Genomic DNA, 20,155 nt, shown 5'->3' with positions numbered 1-20,155 from the left:
GGTTACAAATGTGCTGCAGATTCTCTATATAAACATTTTGGTCTTGTTTTTGTACTAGTCCTGGTACTGTTGCCAAATACTATTATCATAATTGGCCAAAGGAAACAAGAGGCCCAGGCTTGTACCAGAAATAGCAGCTCTTGTTAATGTACAGTGGTTTGTGTTGTCCGTGTGTCTTGCTCCAGCTCTCTGGGAGGCAGCTGGTTGTGTTGCTTTTTTATTTCTTTTTTAAATGTTTGTGTCAGAACTGGTTTTGGAAGAAGCAGAGTTCACTTCTGGTCTATGCTCCAGGGAAGGTGGGACTTGGTTAACTGGTAAGAGTTTGTACCAGAGGAGAGCATTTGTATGATTGCACTTGATGGGGAAAAGAGAGACACTGGGAGTTTAAATAATTCATTCTTTTCTTTCAGTCACTTCTTTTCAGGCATGGTGTGTGTCTTCATTAAATCTTGCATGAGTACTGTGATGAGAGAAATGAGTTCCTGGCATTAGAGGCAGAATGCAAACTATTTGGGATGGTAAGTGACCATAGTTGGATGGGGGATGCTGTGGCAGCAGCTCAGTCTGCCCCATTCCAGCCCCATTGGAACAGCAAAGCTCAGGAAGCTCCTTCAACAAACAACAGCACATAAGCTGTCCTTAAAACAAGGTTGGAAGGATTTGAGAATTATTAAAGTTCACAGTCTAAAAACCACTTCAGGCTCCATTCTGCCCCTGTGTAACACTCAATACAATGCTATAATTGTGTACCCAGTGGGTCAGTCTGTCTCACCCCAGTCTGAGAGGATTCCCCCAAAATGCTTCTCTCCTTGTGCTTGTGGCTGACGGGAAGGCCAGGCTGAGACTGTGTTTTCGATTTTGTTGTAAAGTTGCAGTTTGTGGTTGCTCTCAACTCCTCTTGAGCAGCCTGTTTCCAAGAAGAGCTGCTGCCTTTGTGTGTCCCAGTCAGGAGATTGTTTCCACCAAAACTGGAGTGTTATGTATGGTGGTGGGAGGCAGAGGAAGGTCACTGCCAGCACCCCGAAAGGAGAAGGGTGCCAAGCAAAACTCAAACCTCTGTAGGGGACTGGTAGCTGAGCCTGCAAGGCTCAGATGTGGGCTGTAAACATGAAGTGGAGCAGCAAGCTGCTGTGGGGTGTGGAGCTGCTTCCAGCTGAGCAGAGATAGGCAGCAAGAAGTGTCTCTTATATTTGAAGATGACTGTCACCATGCACTGAAATGCACTTGAATTTGTTGGTCTGAAATAGCACTGATGTGAGCAGCATTGCATCAGTGCCTTCACATGACAAGTGGCATGGAGCAATGGCTAATAGTTTTGACTTCCCTCAGAGGTTTGCCTTTGACTTTAAAATAAAATATTAAGAAATTGAGAGACAGTGTTTTTCCCTCTCATTCCCCCGCCCATACCCCAAAGGGTGGAAGCAGTGATCCTGCAGACAGAGGCAGGGCTGTTGCTTTGGGCCTGTGTGCTTCTGCTTTGGTGACAGAGTTTAACCCTTTGGAACCCACTGAGCACATGGCCAAACAGCTGCTGCCTATTTACATCCCACAGCAGCTGCCCTCAGCCCTCCCTTGCACAGCACCAGCTGGTGGGGAAGCCACAGAGAAAAGTCTCTGCACCCACACATTCCTGTTCCTCTGAACTGCCTGTGGGTTGCTGGCTGGCTGGGAGTCTTCGTTGCAGGTTATTAAAAGAGCACCCAAGTCTGGTGTGCCTGGGAAATGCACTGGTGTTTCTGTGAGTGGGTACTTTAAAACTGAGGGGAAAATACAGATGCTTTATTTATTATAGCCAGCTTTTCTGTGGGTGAGGAAAGGGTTTCATTTACAGGTGACCATTCACAGTAGCAGAAAAGTTGGTTTTCACTCTGTGTTTCATATCCATTTGTCAAATTCTCCGTGTCTTAGATGCTTTGCTTGCCCTTTAATCCCTGGGACCCTGCCTGGTCCAGGAACTTAAAATAATTTTTTTTTAATTCCTTTTAGCCTCCATCCATCCAAAATAAGAATTAATTCTCATCCACCAGATGAGAATTAAGTAGCTGAATCCAGTTGATGAGGGCTGTTCCAAATAGCTCCTGGAATTCCCTGTCTCAGTTGAGGTTGTATGGCTTGGTTCCTGTGTCTGCAGGGAGTTTCTTTCCATATTAAAGACTGAACAAATACTTTCCTCTGCAGAGTCTTCTGACAAACTGGTGAGAGGAAGCCTGGTTTCACTAAATCACAGGAGAATGACCCACAGTGGCAGAGCTTTGATGTGGTGGTGCACTGGCACAAGGAAGCTATTGAACATTAAATTATGCCATTGCTGATTGGGATCAGTGAGCTGCCTCTTAATACTCTGGTTTGGTCATGGGACACAACTCAGCAGTAGAGATCTGTGTTTCTTCACTGCCATTTTAAAATAACCCAAATGAAAGAGTTTGAGCTTACTTGATGTGCAGATCCCTTTGAGGCAGAAGAGCAGGGCTGTGGCTCAACTGGGCAGTGCCTGGTGCTCTCAGCTGGGCCACAGTCCTGTGACTAACGCAAGTCTGGGATATTTTTAGTGTTCTTCCTTGAGTTGTTTGCCTGGTCCTCTCTGCACTTGAATAGTGCTGTGAAGGTCAAAGAAAGATAATAGACAGTTGTAAAGAGTGCTCAGAGGCCAGCTGGTCAGGATGGCACTCCACCAGCACTGCTGTGCTTTTGAGATAGAGGGATTGGGAAGGGCTGAGAAGTACTGGTATGCTGCTTTCAAGATATCAAACCCAGCTTTCTTCACACCTCTAAGCTAGGAAATAGGTATGTGCCAGGAAACAAATCCAGGCATCAGAAAAACAGTGGCCTGGTCAGTTTGTCTGAAAGGATTAGGGAGTAATGTGCAGCCTGCAACCTAATAGTCAGGATCTCTTATCTTGCATACTTCATTCAGCAGGGAGTAGCAGTACACCCTCTGGAGGGGAGGGATCTGCCACCATTGAATATATAGACAAAGGGAAATGGCAGGAGACTCCCTTTACTGCTGGACTCTCCTGTAATCAGGTTCCCCCAAGTGTTTGTTTTTCTACTTCTTACCTTTCATCTTGCATTGTGAGTATTAAAATTGCTGTTGGTGGAGGGTGAAATTAATCCATCCCAAGGACTGGATGCTGCCGTTCAGGTGACTGGGAACTTAATTGTCTGGCAATGTCTCATGAAGAGACCCTAAGACTCACTAAGGAGATCAGGACTGAAGGGAAGTATGCATCTGAAGCCATCTAAGACTGTCTCTCAGGAAGAACCTTTGGGAAAAATGAGGAAGGAATGAATAAAATAAGTCACCAAAATAACACAGTGGTGTGTTATCAACAACTCTCTAGCTACCAGTGCAAAGCATGACATAACTGAAAGGAAAGGATATTCTTGGGAGTAAATTAGAATACAAGTAATAAATGGGTTTTTTCTGTGTGTATTAGATATTGAATGAAATATGTTTGACTGCCTTCAAAGCAAGAACCTTGAGTGAATTGTTCTAATTTACCTTGCAAAGCAGAGTTGTTTTCCCTGTATCCTCTGTCTGGAATTGCCTCATTCAAGGGACATTCAGCAGAAGCAGGCCTTGACTCCCAGCTATTCCCTCTGCCTCTCCTCCTTGTTTGTTCTTCTCTCTATTTACCCAGGTTCTCTTGAGGGGATGAGAGATGCTTTTCATTTTTTGGAAACTTCTGGCTCTGCTGTTGTGTCTGTGGTTTCCTGAGGAATGGTTGTGTGGGGTTTCTGAACAGCTGCTCAGGGCAGACCCAGGCTGACAACACAGCAGTCTTGGAACTCTTTCCATTACACTATCAGCATTTCCCCTGAGGCAGGACAGCTATCTGTCTAATGGAATGACACATTTTTCAGCACTGTCAGTCCTTAAATATCAAGTAAGTGAATTAATAGAGAGCAGGTGAGTGTTTCTTCAGAAGAAAGTTTAATGTCATGTAGCTGTTTGATAGGTTGCCTCTGGTGCAACTGTCTTGTCATAAAACCTGACATCATTTGTTCAGTTGTCTTTCAGAATTATTTGCTGCTTTTCAGGTTTGTTAATTATAAGTGATGTTACACATAGTCTGATATGAGCTAGAATAACAACTTCCAGATTGACTGCACGGAAAGCAAGCACATTTCGCTAGGAGACAGTGTAGCCTTCATCTGTGTGCTCCTCTGTTGATTGACAAATATCTGAAGGAATGACTTATTAGGATTGCTCTGGCTCCAGCATTCAGTACAAATAGGTCTTTTTGAGTAGCATGGCACTGCCACAGGAGCCTTTCATCAAACAATTTGAATGGGCTTTCTGCTCCGTAGTCGCTGCCTTAGTCCAGTGATGCAGGTGTGAAACCACACTGCAGACTGAGGAGCTGTAGTGTTATGAGGAGGCTGATGGTGCCAAGCTGCTGTTGCTTGCTCAGTTGGGGAGCATGAACTTGTAACCTTTATCTGGGCACTGTTTCTCCCAATGAAGCTTTTTATTCAAAACCCCAAAAAGGCAACAATGAAAGCTCCACACCTTCCCCCCAACAGTAACACATAGTTTGTAGCAGTGATGTGAATCAGCTTTCATAAAGTATATCCCCAAAATGCTGTCAGTTGAACAGGAAAAAGTGGGTTGGAGAATCAGATGTCCAATAAATTGATCTCTACACGGAAGCAGGGGCTCTTAGGGGCATGTGCAGTGAGATAACTGCTGACTGCAGTTGAGGGTGAATGCAGATAAACTTCTCCTGCTGTAGCTTGCTGCAGGATAAGTGGCTTATTAGGGCATAGATGCAACAGTGTGAAATGTGGGTTTGTGGAGTTCATGTGGTTGTCTGAGAGAGGAACCAAGGAAAAGGGAGTTGTAGCAATTTCTTCCTGTCTCCTCTACTCGTTAAGCCACAAACTTTGAAGAGGGCTCAAAAAATCCAAAAGGGGATGTCTTGATCATTAAGCTGCCCCTATTGGGAAAATCTCAGTGTGTTGAGATAGCTTTTCATATATCACAGAGAACCTTTATCCTGCTGCTTCTCCCCCAAGACTTCAAACATCAAGTAAATGCATCAATATGAAATGGAGTCCTTTGCCTCCCACTGAGCCCTGTGTTCTTCCAGTATTGTGCATGTCATTTGCCTTCAGCATGCTTTATCTGAACTGCCTGAGTATTTATATGGTGATGCTCTATGCATTCTGTTTTCCAGAAAATAACTATCAAATACTTTTCCCTGTCTTTAAGTAGGTCAACCGTTAATCTAATTGATTAACTTTGTAGGTGGTCAATTAAATTGATTTACTCATATATGGGGGGCATATTTACCCACTGTATTGGTGTAACTCACTATGTAGTTTTGTATAGAGGAGTTGTGAAAAGCTTTGCTTGTACAGAACCTCAAGGGGAAAACCCAAAACCTAATAGGGAAGGCATTGCAAAAAGCAGTTGACCACTGAAGTGTCTTTTAAAAACAAGTCCAAAGATGTTTTGTCTTGAAATTTTGGACTGTCAGCTCATGGGTGTCTTCATTGAGTGCTGAGAGTTCCAGGGTGTTACAAGACAGTCCTTTGCTGGAAACTAACCTTTGAAATGCCCTCTGTTTTGACAAAGTAGTCACTGAAAGATAGTATTTTTTAAGATTATTTCCTCTGGGGAATTCAGCAGCCACTGCACGTTCATGCTGGAAGCCTGAAGTGGCTTGAACAGCTTGTTTGTGTTGTTGAGGAATGGACCATCATTCAAAAGCTGCCATGAATTATCCATGGAAAACAGCCCTTAGATAGGAGCCCCTTGGTGGTTGGTTAGTATAATTAATATGAGCATCTTGCTACAGCTTTACATTTTGGTTTAGCAACTTCTCAATTTGAGAAGAGTCTTGGGACTGCCTAGATTTCAATTATCTCCCTGATGCTGGAGGTGGGGTTTTAACTTGATGTTAATTATATTCCTCAAGGGAACTGCAGACAGCAGGCAATGGTTAGGGTTGTGCAGACAGCATAGCTCACACCAAACATCTGAACCCAAAGCAGATGTACCATTTAGGGGTTAAAAGTGCTATGCTATTTGCTTTTTATTTTAGAAAGCCCTTTCTTTTAAGGTGGCCTTTGTGGGATGCAGCAGATATGGAGTGTTACTGGGCTTTTATTCAAATCATGTCTTCCACGATTTTTTCAGTTTTTTGTGAATCTACTAAAGACTTGATTAAAAGAATTCCAGTACAGGAGAATGTGAAAACACGAACTGAATGTGCTGTAAATACTGAAAAGGTAGAAGACAGCTCAATTTCTTTACCTACAGTACCTTTTTACTGTTGATGTTGGATATGCTGCTGTCATGGTAGACAGGTAAGCCTTTGCTGTAAAAATGATGGATTAAGCAAGGCTGGGCCTTCAGTTCAGTGCTCTCTCTTTGGGCAGATGCAGCATGCAGGGAATGCTGTGGAACAAATTCCTTGGGAAATGTCTTAGTCATTGCTGTCCAGAAAGAATTGTGTTGGCTTTGCAGAATGATGAGCTAGAAGATGGAAGAGAATTTGAGAGCAGGGCAGACAGAAGCCTTTCCTCTAATAAGCAGAGGCAGCAGCTTCAGCCAGACCCATGGTCACAGGTGAAATTGTGAGGGTCATCTTGAACTCTGTAGCGCTCCCAGTCTCACAGGGCTCATTTGTCCAGCATATCCCAGCTCCTATTTAATGATCCTGTGAATTGCTGCTATTTTCTGTTCTTGGGAAAGAAGTGATGCTGGGCTGATGACTTGGAGGATACAAACACCCTTGGTACTGCTATGAGGGGAGGCACAGAGGAATGGCTGCATGGGGCTACTCTTTCATAGTGGGGAGGTTGTAAGGGTGGAAAAAGGGAGGCAAGCAGTGCTTGGCAGTTGGGAGTTAATTCAAAGAATGCTTGGATTTTGTTTTCCTTTTTGTCTGACAACACAGCCTCCTCCCAGTTTTCCCACACAATTTCCCAATTAAAAACGTTTCAGCACTGGCTTCTTTATGCACTTCTGCAGTTTCTGGAGGCAGATGTGCTGAATTATCTTGCTGGGTTTTTGATTTAACATGGCCTATGGTCCTTCATGCTGGATAGGTCTTCAGTATTCAAAACATGGGGAACTGGGATAAGGTTCAACTCTCTTTGTATGAACAGCCAAGCATACACCCTTCTGAGCAACATCTTTGTTCTGTAAATGCCTTTGCTCCCACAACCTGTTAGAATATGGGTGGATATTGATACCTTTTTATAAGATGGAGCAAGTCAGCTTAGTGTGCTGACTTTATGGCTGTTCTTTTGAGAGGGGAAATCGAGTTAGTGTTACCATGACCAGGCGTTCATGCAAAGCTTCCATTTGCGAAACTCTTTCTCACTTCTTCTTATCAGCTGCACCAGATCTTATTAAAACCCAAACAGTAGCCAGCTCTGACTATTAGCTTAATGGTTTAATACCAGCTACTTCATAAAGTAGAAGCAACAGGTTATTTAAAACATGGTCACATTGGTCTGATGTTTTCCAGTGAGATTATGTAAACACATTATTATTACTATCAAAACTCTCAAATGCTGCAGATGCACCTAGGGCAGGATGTCTTTTGTGTGTGTTCCTCTTTGCTTCCTGAGGTTCTATTGCAAAATATACTCTTAAGGAGATTTTTTTCTCTTTACTTTCAAACTTGATATTAACACCAGAGTATTTCTGCTGACTCTTTTACAATGGTATTCTTAATGTAAATGTTCCACTACAAGTTTAGGCTCAGTTTAAAAATGAAAGCATTTTCCTGTGAGAAATCCTGCCCTACTTATGCAAGAGGGCTGCAGTATAAAACAAAAAGTAAAATGAATGCTAGGTAGCCAGTCCATCCCTGGTTTTTGGTAATAGCTGCAGAAAGCTAATAGCTGCAGAAAGTAAATTGTTTAAAAGATTTTTAATTCTGCTAGAGTATTGCTTACAGCCAAAAGTCCTGAGGTTTTTTTCTTGGTGTGAGGACAGATAACTATGTAATATAACTTCCACATTATGGGAAAACTAGGCTGGGTGTTAAAAGTACAAATAAATGTAGATACCCTAAAACTAGGCTAGGGTGTTAAAAGTGCAGATAGAGGTTTATGAACATTTAGGGCTATTTGCTGTAAAACTCTGAAAGGATCCATAAATATTTAGGGCAGCCTTTTTCCTGAGACAGTAAAATCCATAGGTGCCTTCTGTAGGAAGTGAGGAAAAGGGCAATATTTACATACAGAAAGGAGGCAGATGCTCATCTGCTGGAATCGCCGCACTGCAGAAAAGTTACCATTTACAATCTGTTGTTAACTCTGGTGTTCAAAGGGCAGCAATAAGACTCCCACTCAGCACTGAAGCTCAAGCAAGTCTTTCTACAGATCTGTCCCTTTGCTTAGTTGTTGTTAATTGGTTTGGTAATTGTTGTGACAGCTTTCTGTGGAAGCAGCAAGCCACTGCATACTGGAAACATCTCGGTAAATTCTTGTCATTTTAACTGGCTGGCTTTAGTATTACCAGTGCACAAAGAAAAGGTGGGGTAAATAGATTTTGGTGTTACTCTGAGAAGGTGGAGACAGGCAACCATGAATTTTATCAATCCAAGCAAATGACGTGCTGCACAGACAGGTTCAAAATTCATAGCCCTCTTCAGAAATAATTCTTACAAGTCACAGAAATAAAGACTTTTAAATGTGTGTGTGTGTGTGTGTGTGAGAGAGAGAGAGAGAGTAATCATGGAAAACTGCACCACCCTTGGAGGAAGGAAACAGATGGCAGGAAGAGCTTCCAGATACTTGACAGGCTGCAACAGACTTAAATGCAGGCAGTGATAAATGGGCATGAGATTGGGTTTTGCTGTAGCTATTGTTGTTTAGTCTTGTTAAAATGCCTGATGTGCTCTATGTTAGCAGTACCAAAGTTTTATGTTCTCTGCTTTGGTGGTCCTTTGTTTAGCTGCTGTGGCCACTGGGGTACTGTGAATGGGAATGAAGATCCAGGCATTTGTATAAAAAATGAAGTCTCTGCATAGCACTAATAGCAGGACATAATGTTGAGTAACAGCAAGGGAGAAGTGAAACTGAATTTAATTCCTGCATCTGGGTTATTCCAGTCTCTCTGGCAGAAATGGCTACGTGAGGCTAATAATGAAAAAAAAAAGGAGTTTTTGTATGTGTTTGAATGATTCATTCCTCCACCATCCTCAAGTGTAAAGTTACAGATGCTGTGATTTCTTATCTTGGGAGCTTTATCAGGGATAGAAATGGGTAGCAGTTATAGTTTATACTTTGTGCAGACTGTTGGGAACACTGGAGAGCAGCCTGCTGTCTGTCCTGTAAGCACAGTGCCCGATTTCATGTTGTTGATTATAACAGATAAAAGACAGTGTATACTGAGGAAATCCTGTGGCTTCTGATAGGAGCTACCAATGTGGACTTCTGTGAAGCTGTTTGGACGTGAGTAAGTAAACACAGCACCTCCTGCTTTTAGGTAGGGTAGAGCACAGCTGATTTTCCTTCCCAGGTTCATCCTGCAGTTGTGCAAGACAACTATGCTGCAATAAAGCTAAAACCATCAAGCCTCGGCATGAGGGTAAAACTCCACAGGGTTATTTAGGCACGTGACTTCTCATTGCTTAAATCCTCTAATACTTAACAAAAGTTTCCTCCTACAAGTTTGCAAAGTGGTTTTATAGGGCAGTTTAGCCTTTTTACCCTTTGTGCTCTTTTCCCCTCCACTAAACTGTCTTGTGGCCTGTCAGATCTGTGTGAGTTTGTTTTCAGCCCTGAGCTGAAGTGTAATGTTACTCAAACTCAGCTCAAGAAGGAGCTGCTGTATTTCCAGGCAAGGCAGAGCGTGGGCAGGGAGCTGTGCAAGCTGTGTACGTGACTGAGGACAGCTAAGTAAGCAGGTACTTAACATGAGCAAGCAGTTGAAGGAATGCAGGCTGGGACAGATGGCTTTGGGGCAATCTGAAGAACAGGGAAGGCAATTAAGTTGAAAAGTATCTGCCTGGGCTCAGGAACCTGTATGTTCTTACAGCCTGGGTTTTCACTGCTGTCTGGATGGCTTCTCAGTGATGGTGCAGTGCTGCCTGAAGCGATGGGCTGCACATCCACCACGGAGCTATGAGCAACCAGCAAACCTTCTCAGCCAGCAGCATTCGGGCTGAGGCAAAGCCAGGGTATGAGTAAAGTTCTGAAAGTTAGTTCTAGAAAATATGGCCAGAAGGAACTGAAGCCAGTCTGTTGTGTATTGACTGTTAGAATGAAAACTTCTGGGTGAGGTGCTGCTGGTTCCACACTGAATACCCAGACCCTACTATGCACAGGTAGTGTAGAACTGCCCATAGGGAATGTCTTTGAGACCACCTGGTCCTGGACCACTTAGGGCTTTAATTGCTTCAGATAGTTAAATGTGAATATGATGGCCTCCTTTGAGCAGGGAAAAAATGCCCTAAGGAATTGCTCCTCTTTTGCAAAGTCTCAATTAAAGGAGAAAGTCAAATGTCTGTGTCCTCACTTGACTTGCTGATGTAATATTAGACTGGACTGTAGAAAGTATCTGATGGAGCAACCCTGATGATACCAATGATCTGCAACAGAGATAAGTTGCTGTGTAGCATCTGATTGAAAAGGTCATGGAATAAGATTTGGTTATTTGTGATCTGCATTATTGCTGGCTTCTCTTATTTGCAGTGGTCAGATTTAATGTTAGTCTGAAGTGATTGTGTCCTGTAGCAAAATAACTTGAAAAAATTAGCTGTTCTATTCAGCATGCTCTTAAAGCAGCCCTCTCTAGCAGTGAAAGGCCAAGCTTCAGCCTGAGCTTGCTATTCTGCATGGGATTTTTGAACTTTAATGCCAATGCTTCGAGATTGAGGTGCTGTGGGTGCTTTAGTTCTATTGGCTCCTGTTAGGTAACTCAAAGGGCTCCCTGCAGAGAGGGCTCCCTTCTGCCTGTGCCTGCATCAGCAAATGGAGATGCTTTTTAAGTGCCTGTCAGCAGTTCACTGGGAACTGAGGACTACAGAATGTTTTTTGTTGGGAGGAAAATACTAAGGATGCCTGGTTTGTTTTTTATTAATTTTTTGATAGTTGGATTGCTCTTTTTATTAATGTCTTGATAGTTATTTACTTCAGCATCTGTCCAAACAAGGGACAAAAAGTAACTGGCTGTTGTGAAATAGGGCCTAAATGTATTGCATATTATCTCCAGTCCAGTCTTTTGCTGGCCTGGAATAGTGAAAGAAGTAGGGCTGTCCTTAAATTTTCCTTCATGGGCAATAAAGATGGCAAATAACATATTTAGTCACACCAGGATTATGGCTAATCCTGTAGGTCACATCAAAAGATATCTCTATCATTGAAGTTGCATACCCAGGTTTTTACCTCCAAGGCTTGTCCACTGATGCAGTCTGTGATCTCCTGGCATCACATTTACTAGGAAAAGCTACCTCCAGGAGCTGCCAGTCTGCCCGGTGTGAAACAATTAAAAAACTGAAAAGATCTGGCGAGTGTCTCCCTGGTGAGTCACTGGGCAGAGGGAAGCAGAGCTCTGCATCATCCTCCCCAGCCTTGCCAGGTGCTTCACTCCCTACCTGAGGGTACAGACACTTAATTTTTAAGAAGCGAAAGGGTTCCTTTGTGATCCAGATACCAAACTGCTGTCACTTATGTAAAAGTGGAATTCCTGCCTGGTTTTGTTTTGTCTCCTTTGGTGTTTGTATTGGCTTGGCATTTTCATATTTTGTATCCTGTGTCAGTATTTGTTTCTGGGAAGAAAGTTTAAGCAAAACTTTAATTCCTGCAATTTGTTTGTTTAAACTTGTTGGCAACTTTGAAATGCTGCAGTCTGCTCCATATGCTAGTATCAGTGTTGCTATTAGTGACTGCCTTCCAAAGAAATAAGCAGTAATTAGACAGGGAATGTTTTTGATGAAATACTTGGGAGTATTCTCAGTTATACTAATATTTGGGAATATTTTTGAGCTATTTTGTGGCTAGTTTTTAATAAATGTTGGGTTACTTTGTTGCTGGTATTTAGTCAAGATTGTACAGAGCTGAACACAGTGAAAGTTCCCCCCCCCCCACAGACCTGCAGTGTATATGGTGGAAATAATCCATATATATATTTTATATATATATATGTATAATCACGATAACAGTATGGATATGATAGGCTCCAGCTGACTTGAGCACAGCAAAAGCTGTGAGGACAGACAGGTGTGTTTGTACATGACAGATGAACAGTGAATTCACTGGAGCAAATTCACAATTGTGTATGTTGTGCTTTATCAGGTTGGCCAGCCTGAGACTGTAGCTGACGTTTCAATAGCTCAGTGTAGTCAGTCTGTGAAGGTTGAAATAGCATAAGCCTGATGAAAGGAAAGAAGAAGTTGAAAACCAGAATGCAAGTAATGATTTTAGGAGTCATTGGTAATAACAGTCTAGTGGAAGGAAAGCCAGGTCTGAACAAAGCACAGGACACATGGATCAAATAAGGAGATATTAGTATTACCAAAACCCAAACTTAGTTACGAATGACAGTGCTCAGATGGATGGGACGAGCCATCTTTGCTGCTTTCAGGAGGAAAGTAAGGATCAGGAGAAAGAGTTGAGAAGCAGAAAGCAGCCCCCCCATGGCTGGGTCTGTCATTTGGGTGGCTGTGTCTCCAGTGATCAGAAAATGGGGCTAGAGGGGACTTTGTGACCTTATTGTAGCAGTGATTCTCTTAAAGTAATGCCTGAACCTCATTAAAAAATGGAAGTGATCCAAGATGTAAGACAGGGAACAAGACTGAAAAGCTAATTTGAGTCATCCGCATGAAGTTGTTTATTTTATGTTTGAATTTGAGAATACTGAAAACACAGATACTTTATTCAGTGGTTGAGGATGCTTCACTCCAGCTGATCACAACAAAAGCATTTCAGTGGGAGTTTGGTTCCCCAGGAGGAAGCTGAGCAGAGTGCAGAGAGCAAAAAGCCTGGGGGATGGAGCCATGTATGACTCCTTGAAACAGCTGGAGCGGGAGGGATGAGGAGAAAAATGGGAGAAGACTAAACCACAAGAAACAAATGAAAGGGTAATTAAAAGAAGGAGGATGGCTGCTTGTTCTGAAGACAGCTGGCAGGCTGGGGAAGAAGGGAATGGGCTGCTGAATGTTGTCCAGAGAAGGTAATTATTTCTGGCTTTGAGTTCTGGCTCTGATTCATATAATATTTAAGGAATACATCTATATTTTTCATGATAAGCAGCCTGAAAGCAAATGCTGGAAATTTTCCATCTGTGGAGAAACTTCTTTGCTGTGGATATATACCATGAAAATGAGTGGGACTGAAGCAAAGTCCATTAAAAAATTCCTCTTTTCATGGGAGTAAGAGGTGAATGCTCTGACCAGTTATAATACCCAGTTAAAAAAAGTGCTTAACTGTTGAATTCCTTTCCTAAAAAATTAAGTAACATATGCAGATTTTTCAATACCAAAGTCAGTGTACAAATTAAAAAAAGGTGTTGGAGGAAGGCAGTACAGGGTGTATTTTGAGAGTTAGGGTTTAGGTGAAAGAAAAAAGAGCAATCATTTGGATTGGCCTGCTATTATAATAAATTAGGATGGTTGACCTTGCTGTGAGTATTTAATTTTATAATTTTGCCCTCATCTGGGCTTACTTTGTGAGTTCAAGAGCAATCACTGGACATATCTCTCTGTAGTCCTAAGTAGATATATTAACTTTTGCATCTATTCAGAGAGCATGTGCATTTTGAGGGGGTTTTTGAAAACACCCTGTCTCTTTATCTTGCCTGATCTCTTACTAAATTCAGACCAGAATTTCACATAGAAATTCCTGTAATGAGATCTCCTTGATTTGACTGGGAAGCTTTTGTGCCCAGAGCATTTGGGCAGGCTGTTCAAATCTCAGATTTGGAAGCCTGAGTAGGGATGAATTTATTGCTTTCCTTGGTACACTGGTAAATCTGACCCAACTCGCTTCTGCTGAAGAGAAGCAAGAAAGCAAGAATTCGCAAAACAAACTGAAATATTTAATTTACTCTGTCCTTTGGGAAGGAACACCATTCTAACAAGCTATTTGAACAAACTCAGAGGAGAGGGGGAGATTTGGAGGGGATGTCTTCAGACTGCACTGCACAGTGGTGAGGACACACAAAGTCCCACACCATGGTATCATCATTCAGGAGAGCACAGAGCAGCCCAGGCTTCCTGCACACTGGGGCTGCAGGCACAGCACCTGCATTAGGCTGCTGTACCTGCAGCTCTGAGCACAGGCTCTGCTGTGCAGGGAGACAGGGACTGCCAGCCCTGCAGTGCAGAAATCTGGAATACCCCTCTGGAGGGCTATGGTGGTGCAGTTGCTGCTCTGATCATGACCCTTAATGTCTGGAGATAATTTTGGCCCAGCTGTTATAAATTAGGAACCGCATTAGACTTTATGACATCTGTCATGTAGTCAGTGATTAAATTTGGCTTTTCCATATTAGTAACTATCTGCAGGAGGCAGTTTTTAACCCTACTTTACTGCTTCAAAATAAAAACCTACATGCTTTAAATTGCATGTTGTGTACAACCTGGGTAACAGGTTACAGGATTGTGCAGCTTCCTGCAGAGTGGAACTTTCAAATCCTGAATATTAACACAGAAAATGGTTCCTGGGGACTATTCAGGATGTCTGAATATACAGTAGATTTGCAGTTTGTTGAAAATATCTGGGAGCAGTATCTCATGTTTAAGTGTATATGTGTTTGTAGTGGATTTCTGTGGTTGATTCTTTAGGATGCAGTCATCTTCTGCTAACCTGAAATACAGCATCTGAAACATAACCCCCCCCCCCCCCCCCCCAACAATATTTATCTTCTGTCAAGTATGACTGTCAGTTGGATTTTGTATATTAAACTGGTGTGTCTCCAGTTTAAAGTTTGGGCCTTGGATATGTATCTATAACCTTGTTTAGGGAAAAGTCTTGAGCTATATGTTTGCATGGAGTTTCTTAGAAGAGCAGGGGTAAAACTGTGGTGGTACTTGCAGGTTGTGCAGAAAGCCCCTCTAAATCATTTATCTTTGAAGGTGCCACTTATGAAATGTGAAGGTGTTGGAAGCCACCCAGGAGAGCACAGCATCGAAGATGAAAAGAGAGTATAAAGCCTTTCACTGGAGGCTGCTGGCTTTTAATGTCTTTGTGCATGGGAGAAAGCTCATTTGAAGACTTCACCCAAAGGATGAGTGTCAGCAGCAAGGGGAGGGGACATTCAGGGGGCCACTGGAGATAAGCTGCCACCAGTCCCCCCCACCCCTTTCCCAGTCTGAGGTTACTATTCCAGGTTATGATGGAAGAAACCATGGGGGGAGAGAATTCTGCTTTTGCTGCCTGGCATGTGAAGAGAGGACTTTCTTTTGCAAAGTGACTTTTCTGGGTCCCATCTCATGTTTTCTAAATTCTGTGTATAAAATCATCTTCGTGTGAAGAAGTCTCTCTTGTTCCTTAGCAGCTTCAGGCGGGTTTTTGAACATTGAATTTCTACTTACACCAGATTTAAATGTGTTGCATCAGATTAAGAAACAGTTAGCATGTTATTGGCAGGGCAGCCTCTTTGCGCATCAAATGGTTATAGAGGGTGGCAGATAGTGCAGTTGGGAACTGAGTAATAGGAACAAAGTCTTGTCACGCTGAGCTCTGACATCTGGGGAGGTCTGGATCCACACTGTGTGGTATGGAGCTGACTCCAGCAGGGAAGCTCAGCTTCCTCCCAGGCTTTGCCCTGACTTGCAGTGCTGCTGCAGCAAAGCTTGGGGGGCCCACACAGGACTGGGGGATGGTTTTTGTGTGTGTTTGTTAACTTCACTGCACAGTCAGTGTGCAGTGAAAGGAAAGATAATTAAAGAAAAATAAATAGGGTGGGTAGGGAATGGAGGAGACCTCTGGTTTTTCTGTGGCACTAGAATTGACAATTTTCATATTGTTTAGGCCTTGATAAAAAATGTTTTGTTCTGCCTTTGTTTTATATTGAATCCTCTGTGCTTGGTTAGCTTCTTTTCAAATTAAAAAAAAACCCTCCATACATGGATTGAAAGCTTTATCTGTTTATCTCCTCATTAAAAAGACTGTCTATGAAATGTGCTGACAGGGTTTTTACTCTCTTGCTTTCTATTCTCATCACATTTCCCACTGAAAGCCTCCCCTCTGCTATTTCTAGTTCCATAGTAAATGGGGCTTTCTGGTGGTACAGGCTCTGGATGCTGTTCCTGGCTCCTCAGAGGCTGTGTCCATTGCTGTGTGGAAAGCCTCAAACCTGCAATTCAGGCAGCAAGGAGGCTGGTTTGGTGCATGGGCTTCATCCCCTGAAAGGCACTTCTAACAACCTGGAGGGGTCCCAGGATCAGACATGGTGGGAAGCACATCACAGTCATCTTCCAGCTGGATATTTAAGCAGGAGGGCTCGTTCTGAGAAGTGTGTGTGAAGTTGGCTGCTGAGGGAGAGCCTCAGTGGATGCTGAGCTTCTCAGGAAATGGTGTCAGGACTTCTGGAGCCACTTTAAGAAATTGCTGAGCAATTTGCTGGATGGGGAAAAAGTAGGTACAGCAAGCATTATACCATTTGAGCCACTTAGAGATTTCTAGTGTCTGAGTGTCCTTACAGCCAGAGCAAGTTCTGGTTACAGAAGAAATTGTGAAGAATAACTTTTGGTATAAGCTGTATTTTTACTGATGTAATTGAAATTCTCACAATAACAAGTGATACAAATGATGATTTTTACCCCAGATGTGACAACATAAGATCTGGTCTTGACACTGGACCAGCGATCTCCAGCCTTTGCTGGTCTCCACCATTGATATTGATCATTGAGCATTGTTGCTTTGCTATCAAGCATTGCTGTTTGCTCTGCTTTGCCTATAACTTCTGTTGCTCCCAGGCACTTTTAGAGAACTTGGTGGTTGGTGAATGACCACATCATGCAATTGAAAAATACATGCGTTTGTATATATGTCTCTGTATCTGAGAGTCTGTTTTGTTTCCATTTGCAGATCAAGAAGTTACTAGATAAAACCAAGTAATATACAGTGTGTTTCACTCCTGTGCAGTGGCATCCCTTTTTCTCAACTGTGACAAAAGAAGCTAAACAAAAAGAATAAAAGAAAAAATCAAATATTTTAGTTGTAATAAACAGAATTGCAGAATTTTTGCAGCAGATGCATCACAATGTTCATGTGCCAAGTCGTGGAAAAGACATAGTTGCCTGTGGGGTGAAAGCACAGTCATGGATGAGCAGAGTAAACACTTTGTTCTGGTTTTTGCCCGGCTTTCACCTGCTCATCCCTTGTAAAAAAAAATCCTGTGCAGCAACATGAACTTTGTGACATGTCATATGTAGAGCAGACAGCTGCAGGCTCAATTAATTCACCCCTCTGATTTTTTTCATAGTATTTTTTTTTCCCAGGAGGCTGTAGTGACTTCCAAACCCTCACGGGTGAGTGGTGTTTATGGCTTGTTGACTTTGATTGAAGTGCAGTGCAGAGTGCTGCTCACAACCAGAGTGAGTTTGCATGTGAAAGTCTTCCCTGGATGTCATTTTGGGTGGATGGCCTGAGTTGCTGGGTATCCACAGCTTCTCTGGCATCCATCTCGCCCAAAGCAAATGGAACTTTGGGTGCTGGGCACAGGAGGCTGAGCCTGCCTGGAGCTAAAGCAAGCCCTGGGAGGAAAAAGCAAGGAGCTGGCTATTGAAGCAGGGGGGAAAGCAAAGTGTGGCAGCCCAGTGTGCAGGTTTGAGCCGTGTGTGCTGTGAACATACCGAGGAGAAGTTGGCAGCTGCCTTTCCTCCCCTCCAGCCACCTGTACAATCCCCTGTGCCTGCTCTGGGTGAGCAGGAGGAGCAGCTCCCCAGTGCTCCCTGCCGTGCACTCACCTGGAATTCAGACACGGTGTGTGACAGCCCCTGGGCCTGGTGCTGTCTGACACCGGTGCTGTGTGTGAGACAGGTGTGGATGAGGAGCAGAGCCAAGAGCAGAGCCGGGGGTTCTTGCTGCAGAGCTCTGACTAAACATGCAGGAGTGGGCAGAGCATGGGGCAGCATGGCATCTTTAGTGAGAGGAAGTGGGAATCCAGCAGTTTCTGTCCATTTGTCTGCTTTAGAAGCTGCCCTCCTTGAATATGTTTCATCCACATCCATGCTAGTGGATCTACATAGTTTTTGTAGTCAAGAGGATTGTGTTATTTTTGTTATGTTGGGGTTTTTTTGGGTTTGGTTTTTTTACAATAAAAAGTGATTAAAGAACTGGCTGTGCTAGACCGACTGATTGCTTAATTTTTTTAGTTAATAGATTAGATTTTGTCTAAAGCCCTGTTTCCCCTTCCCCAGCAGTAAAGCAGCATGATGCTGGATATCTGCCTGCTTCATGGTACCCTTTTTTAAGCTTCTGGCTGCTCACATAGGTGACTGTGGGATATTCTAGTAAAGCTGGAGTTATTAAAAAAAAGAAATCTATTCCATTTCAGGGATGTTTGGGCTTCACGCTTCAATAGTGCTAATTAGAATGTGACCCATTTTCATTCTGCTTTAGCTCCTGGGGATGGTGGAGCCTCATTATAAATACAAGGACAGAGAATGCCCATGTTCCTTACTCTAAATAGCTTCTTCAAAACATGCCCAAAGGGCTTTAGGGTGTTTTCTGTGTGGGCACTGGTTATGTTTTCTTTTTCTTTAAGTGAGGATGTGGGACAAGGGGAGATTTCTTTCTCCAGAAATAAATAATTGAATATTTTTTCTTTCATTTGGAAAACCTAGTAGCAAATCAAAGTCGTCTTGAATTCTAAGTTTGCCTTGTTTTTATTGACAAGGGAATAAACTTGATTTTTTTTTTCAGAATAAAAATGTGTTTAATATTGCTGTAGCTTCCCATTAACTGGTATTTTTAGCTCACAAAATCTGTGCAGCTCATGTCTTCGTGGCATGCACTGAGTGGCTGGCTGGATGCTGACGAAAGGCAGCAGTCATAAGAGGTTCTTGTTGGGAAACATCCTGACAAAGTGCACGGTGTGACGCAAAACTGAGGCTGGAAGGAGCAAACAGCCCATTCCAGAATCTGGCCTTGGAAAGCCCTCCTGTTCTGTGCTCTCCTCGGCAGGACTCAGTTGTTTTCAGAAAATCTGTAGTGAGGAGACACCCCCAATGACTGAAAATGCTGAACTCTCTTTGGAGTGAGATCTGGGGATAAGTATAAGTGTATTAAAAATAATATAAATGAGTAAAAGATAGCAGAGTGTTGCCAGGCAACTGTCAAAGGAGCTGTGGCTCCTGCATCTCTGGGCTTTGCTGAAATGACCTCTTAGATTTTGAGCATCTTGCCTGCCTGTGGATGAAATGATTGTTCTGAACTTTGCTGATACACTTCACAGGCAGCAGTTGAACTTGAGTGCTGCTGTATTTACTGTTACAGTGCTGATGTCCCTGCCCTATATAAAAAAAGAAAATTAAAAAAAAAAGAAGTAATAAGCTGAGATGGATGGAGCTCTCAGCAGAAGAGCACTCATTTATCACTGAAAAAGTACATTCATTTTTGTGATTTAGCTATGTCAGTGGGGTTAATCTGAAAGCAGGCAGAGAAGGAACTCTCCTGTCACTACACTGTTAATGACTACACTAAACAAAAAGATAAGCTGGGTTTTACCTCTGAATTTACTGCTCTGAGGACTTGTCAATAAACTGTAACTTGGAGGGTTGCTGTTAAAATTGAGTCTTTTAAAGAAGCAGGCTGTGTCAGAGGAATTTGAGGCAGGTTAGTCTAGCACTAGGATGGTTTTTGGGGCATTTTGCTGGGATCCTCCGAGAGGTCCTTTGGTGCAGAGGAATCCAGGGCTGCGCTCTGCAGCTTCTTCCTTTGCATGGTAGTTTGACGTGTGTGCAGCAGATGATGAAGTTAACCTTTTCTGTTTGCAGAGGAGGAGGGAAATAACCTTTTCAAAAGCTGTGTTTATCAGTATAAACATAACTTCTTACATCGTAAACATGAACAGCATGAGTAGGTTTTGGGTGGCTGCTTTATTGCTTGTATCACATTCCCATTTGGAGTATGTTAGGTGCTGTCATCTGTTTCTACCATGAGAAAACTGCTGTCTAAAAATTCCCAGTGTACAATGGGATGAGAAAAATCACTCCTACAGGGAGTCTGTGATGGAATC

At 42.9% G+C, this 20,155-nt stretch overlaps 1 protein-coding gene across 14 annotated transcripts in view; it reads left to right on the top strand.

Moving 5' to 3' along the window:
- Window positions 1–20,155, top strand: part of MTSS1 (MTSS I-BAR domain containing 1) — a 124,884-nt gene that overhangs the window by 44,683 nt on the left and 60,046 nt on the right. The window contains exon 1 of one of the 14 annotated variants that reach the window (XM_059866754.1): window positions 12,913–13,141. The exons of the other annotated variants lie outside the window; for them this stretch is intronic. Within the exon in view, the coding sequence (XP_059722737.1) occupies window positions 13,126–13,141 (16 nt within the window). The 5' untranslated portion in view covers window positions 12,913–13,125. Of the gene's footprint in view, window positions 1–12,912; window positions 13,142–20,155 lie in introns of those variants that run through there. 14 annotated transcript variants of the gene reach the window in all.

The sequence above is a fragment of the Haemorhous mexicanus genome, chromosome 1, assembly GCF_027477595.1.
Source record: "Haemorhous mexicanus isolate bHaeMex1 chromosome 1, bHaeMex1.pri, whole genome shotgun sequence".
Taxonomy (NCBI): domain Eukaryota; kingdom Metazoa; phylum Chordata; class Aves; order Passeriformes; family Fringillidae; genus Haemorhous; species Haemorhous mexicanus.
This window is presented reverse-complemented; position numbering and strand designations above follow the sequence as displayed.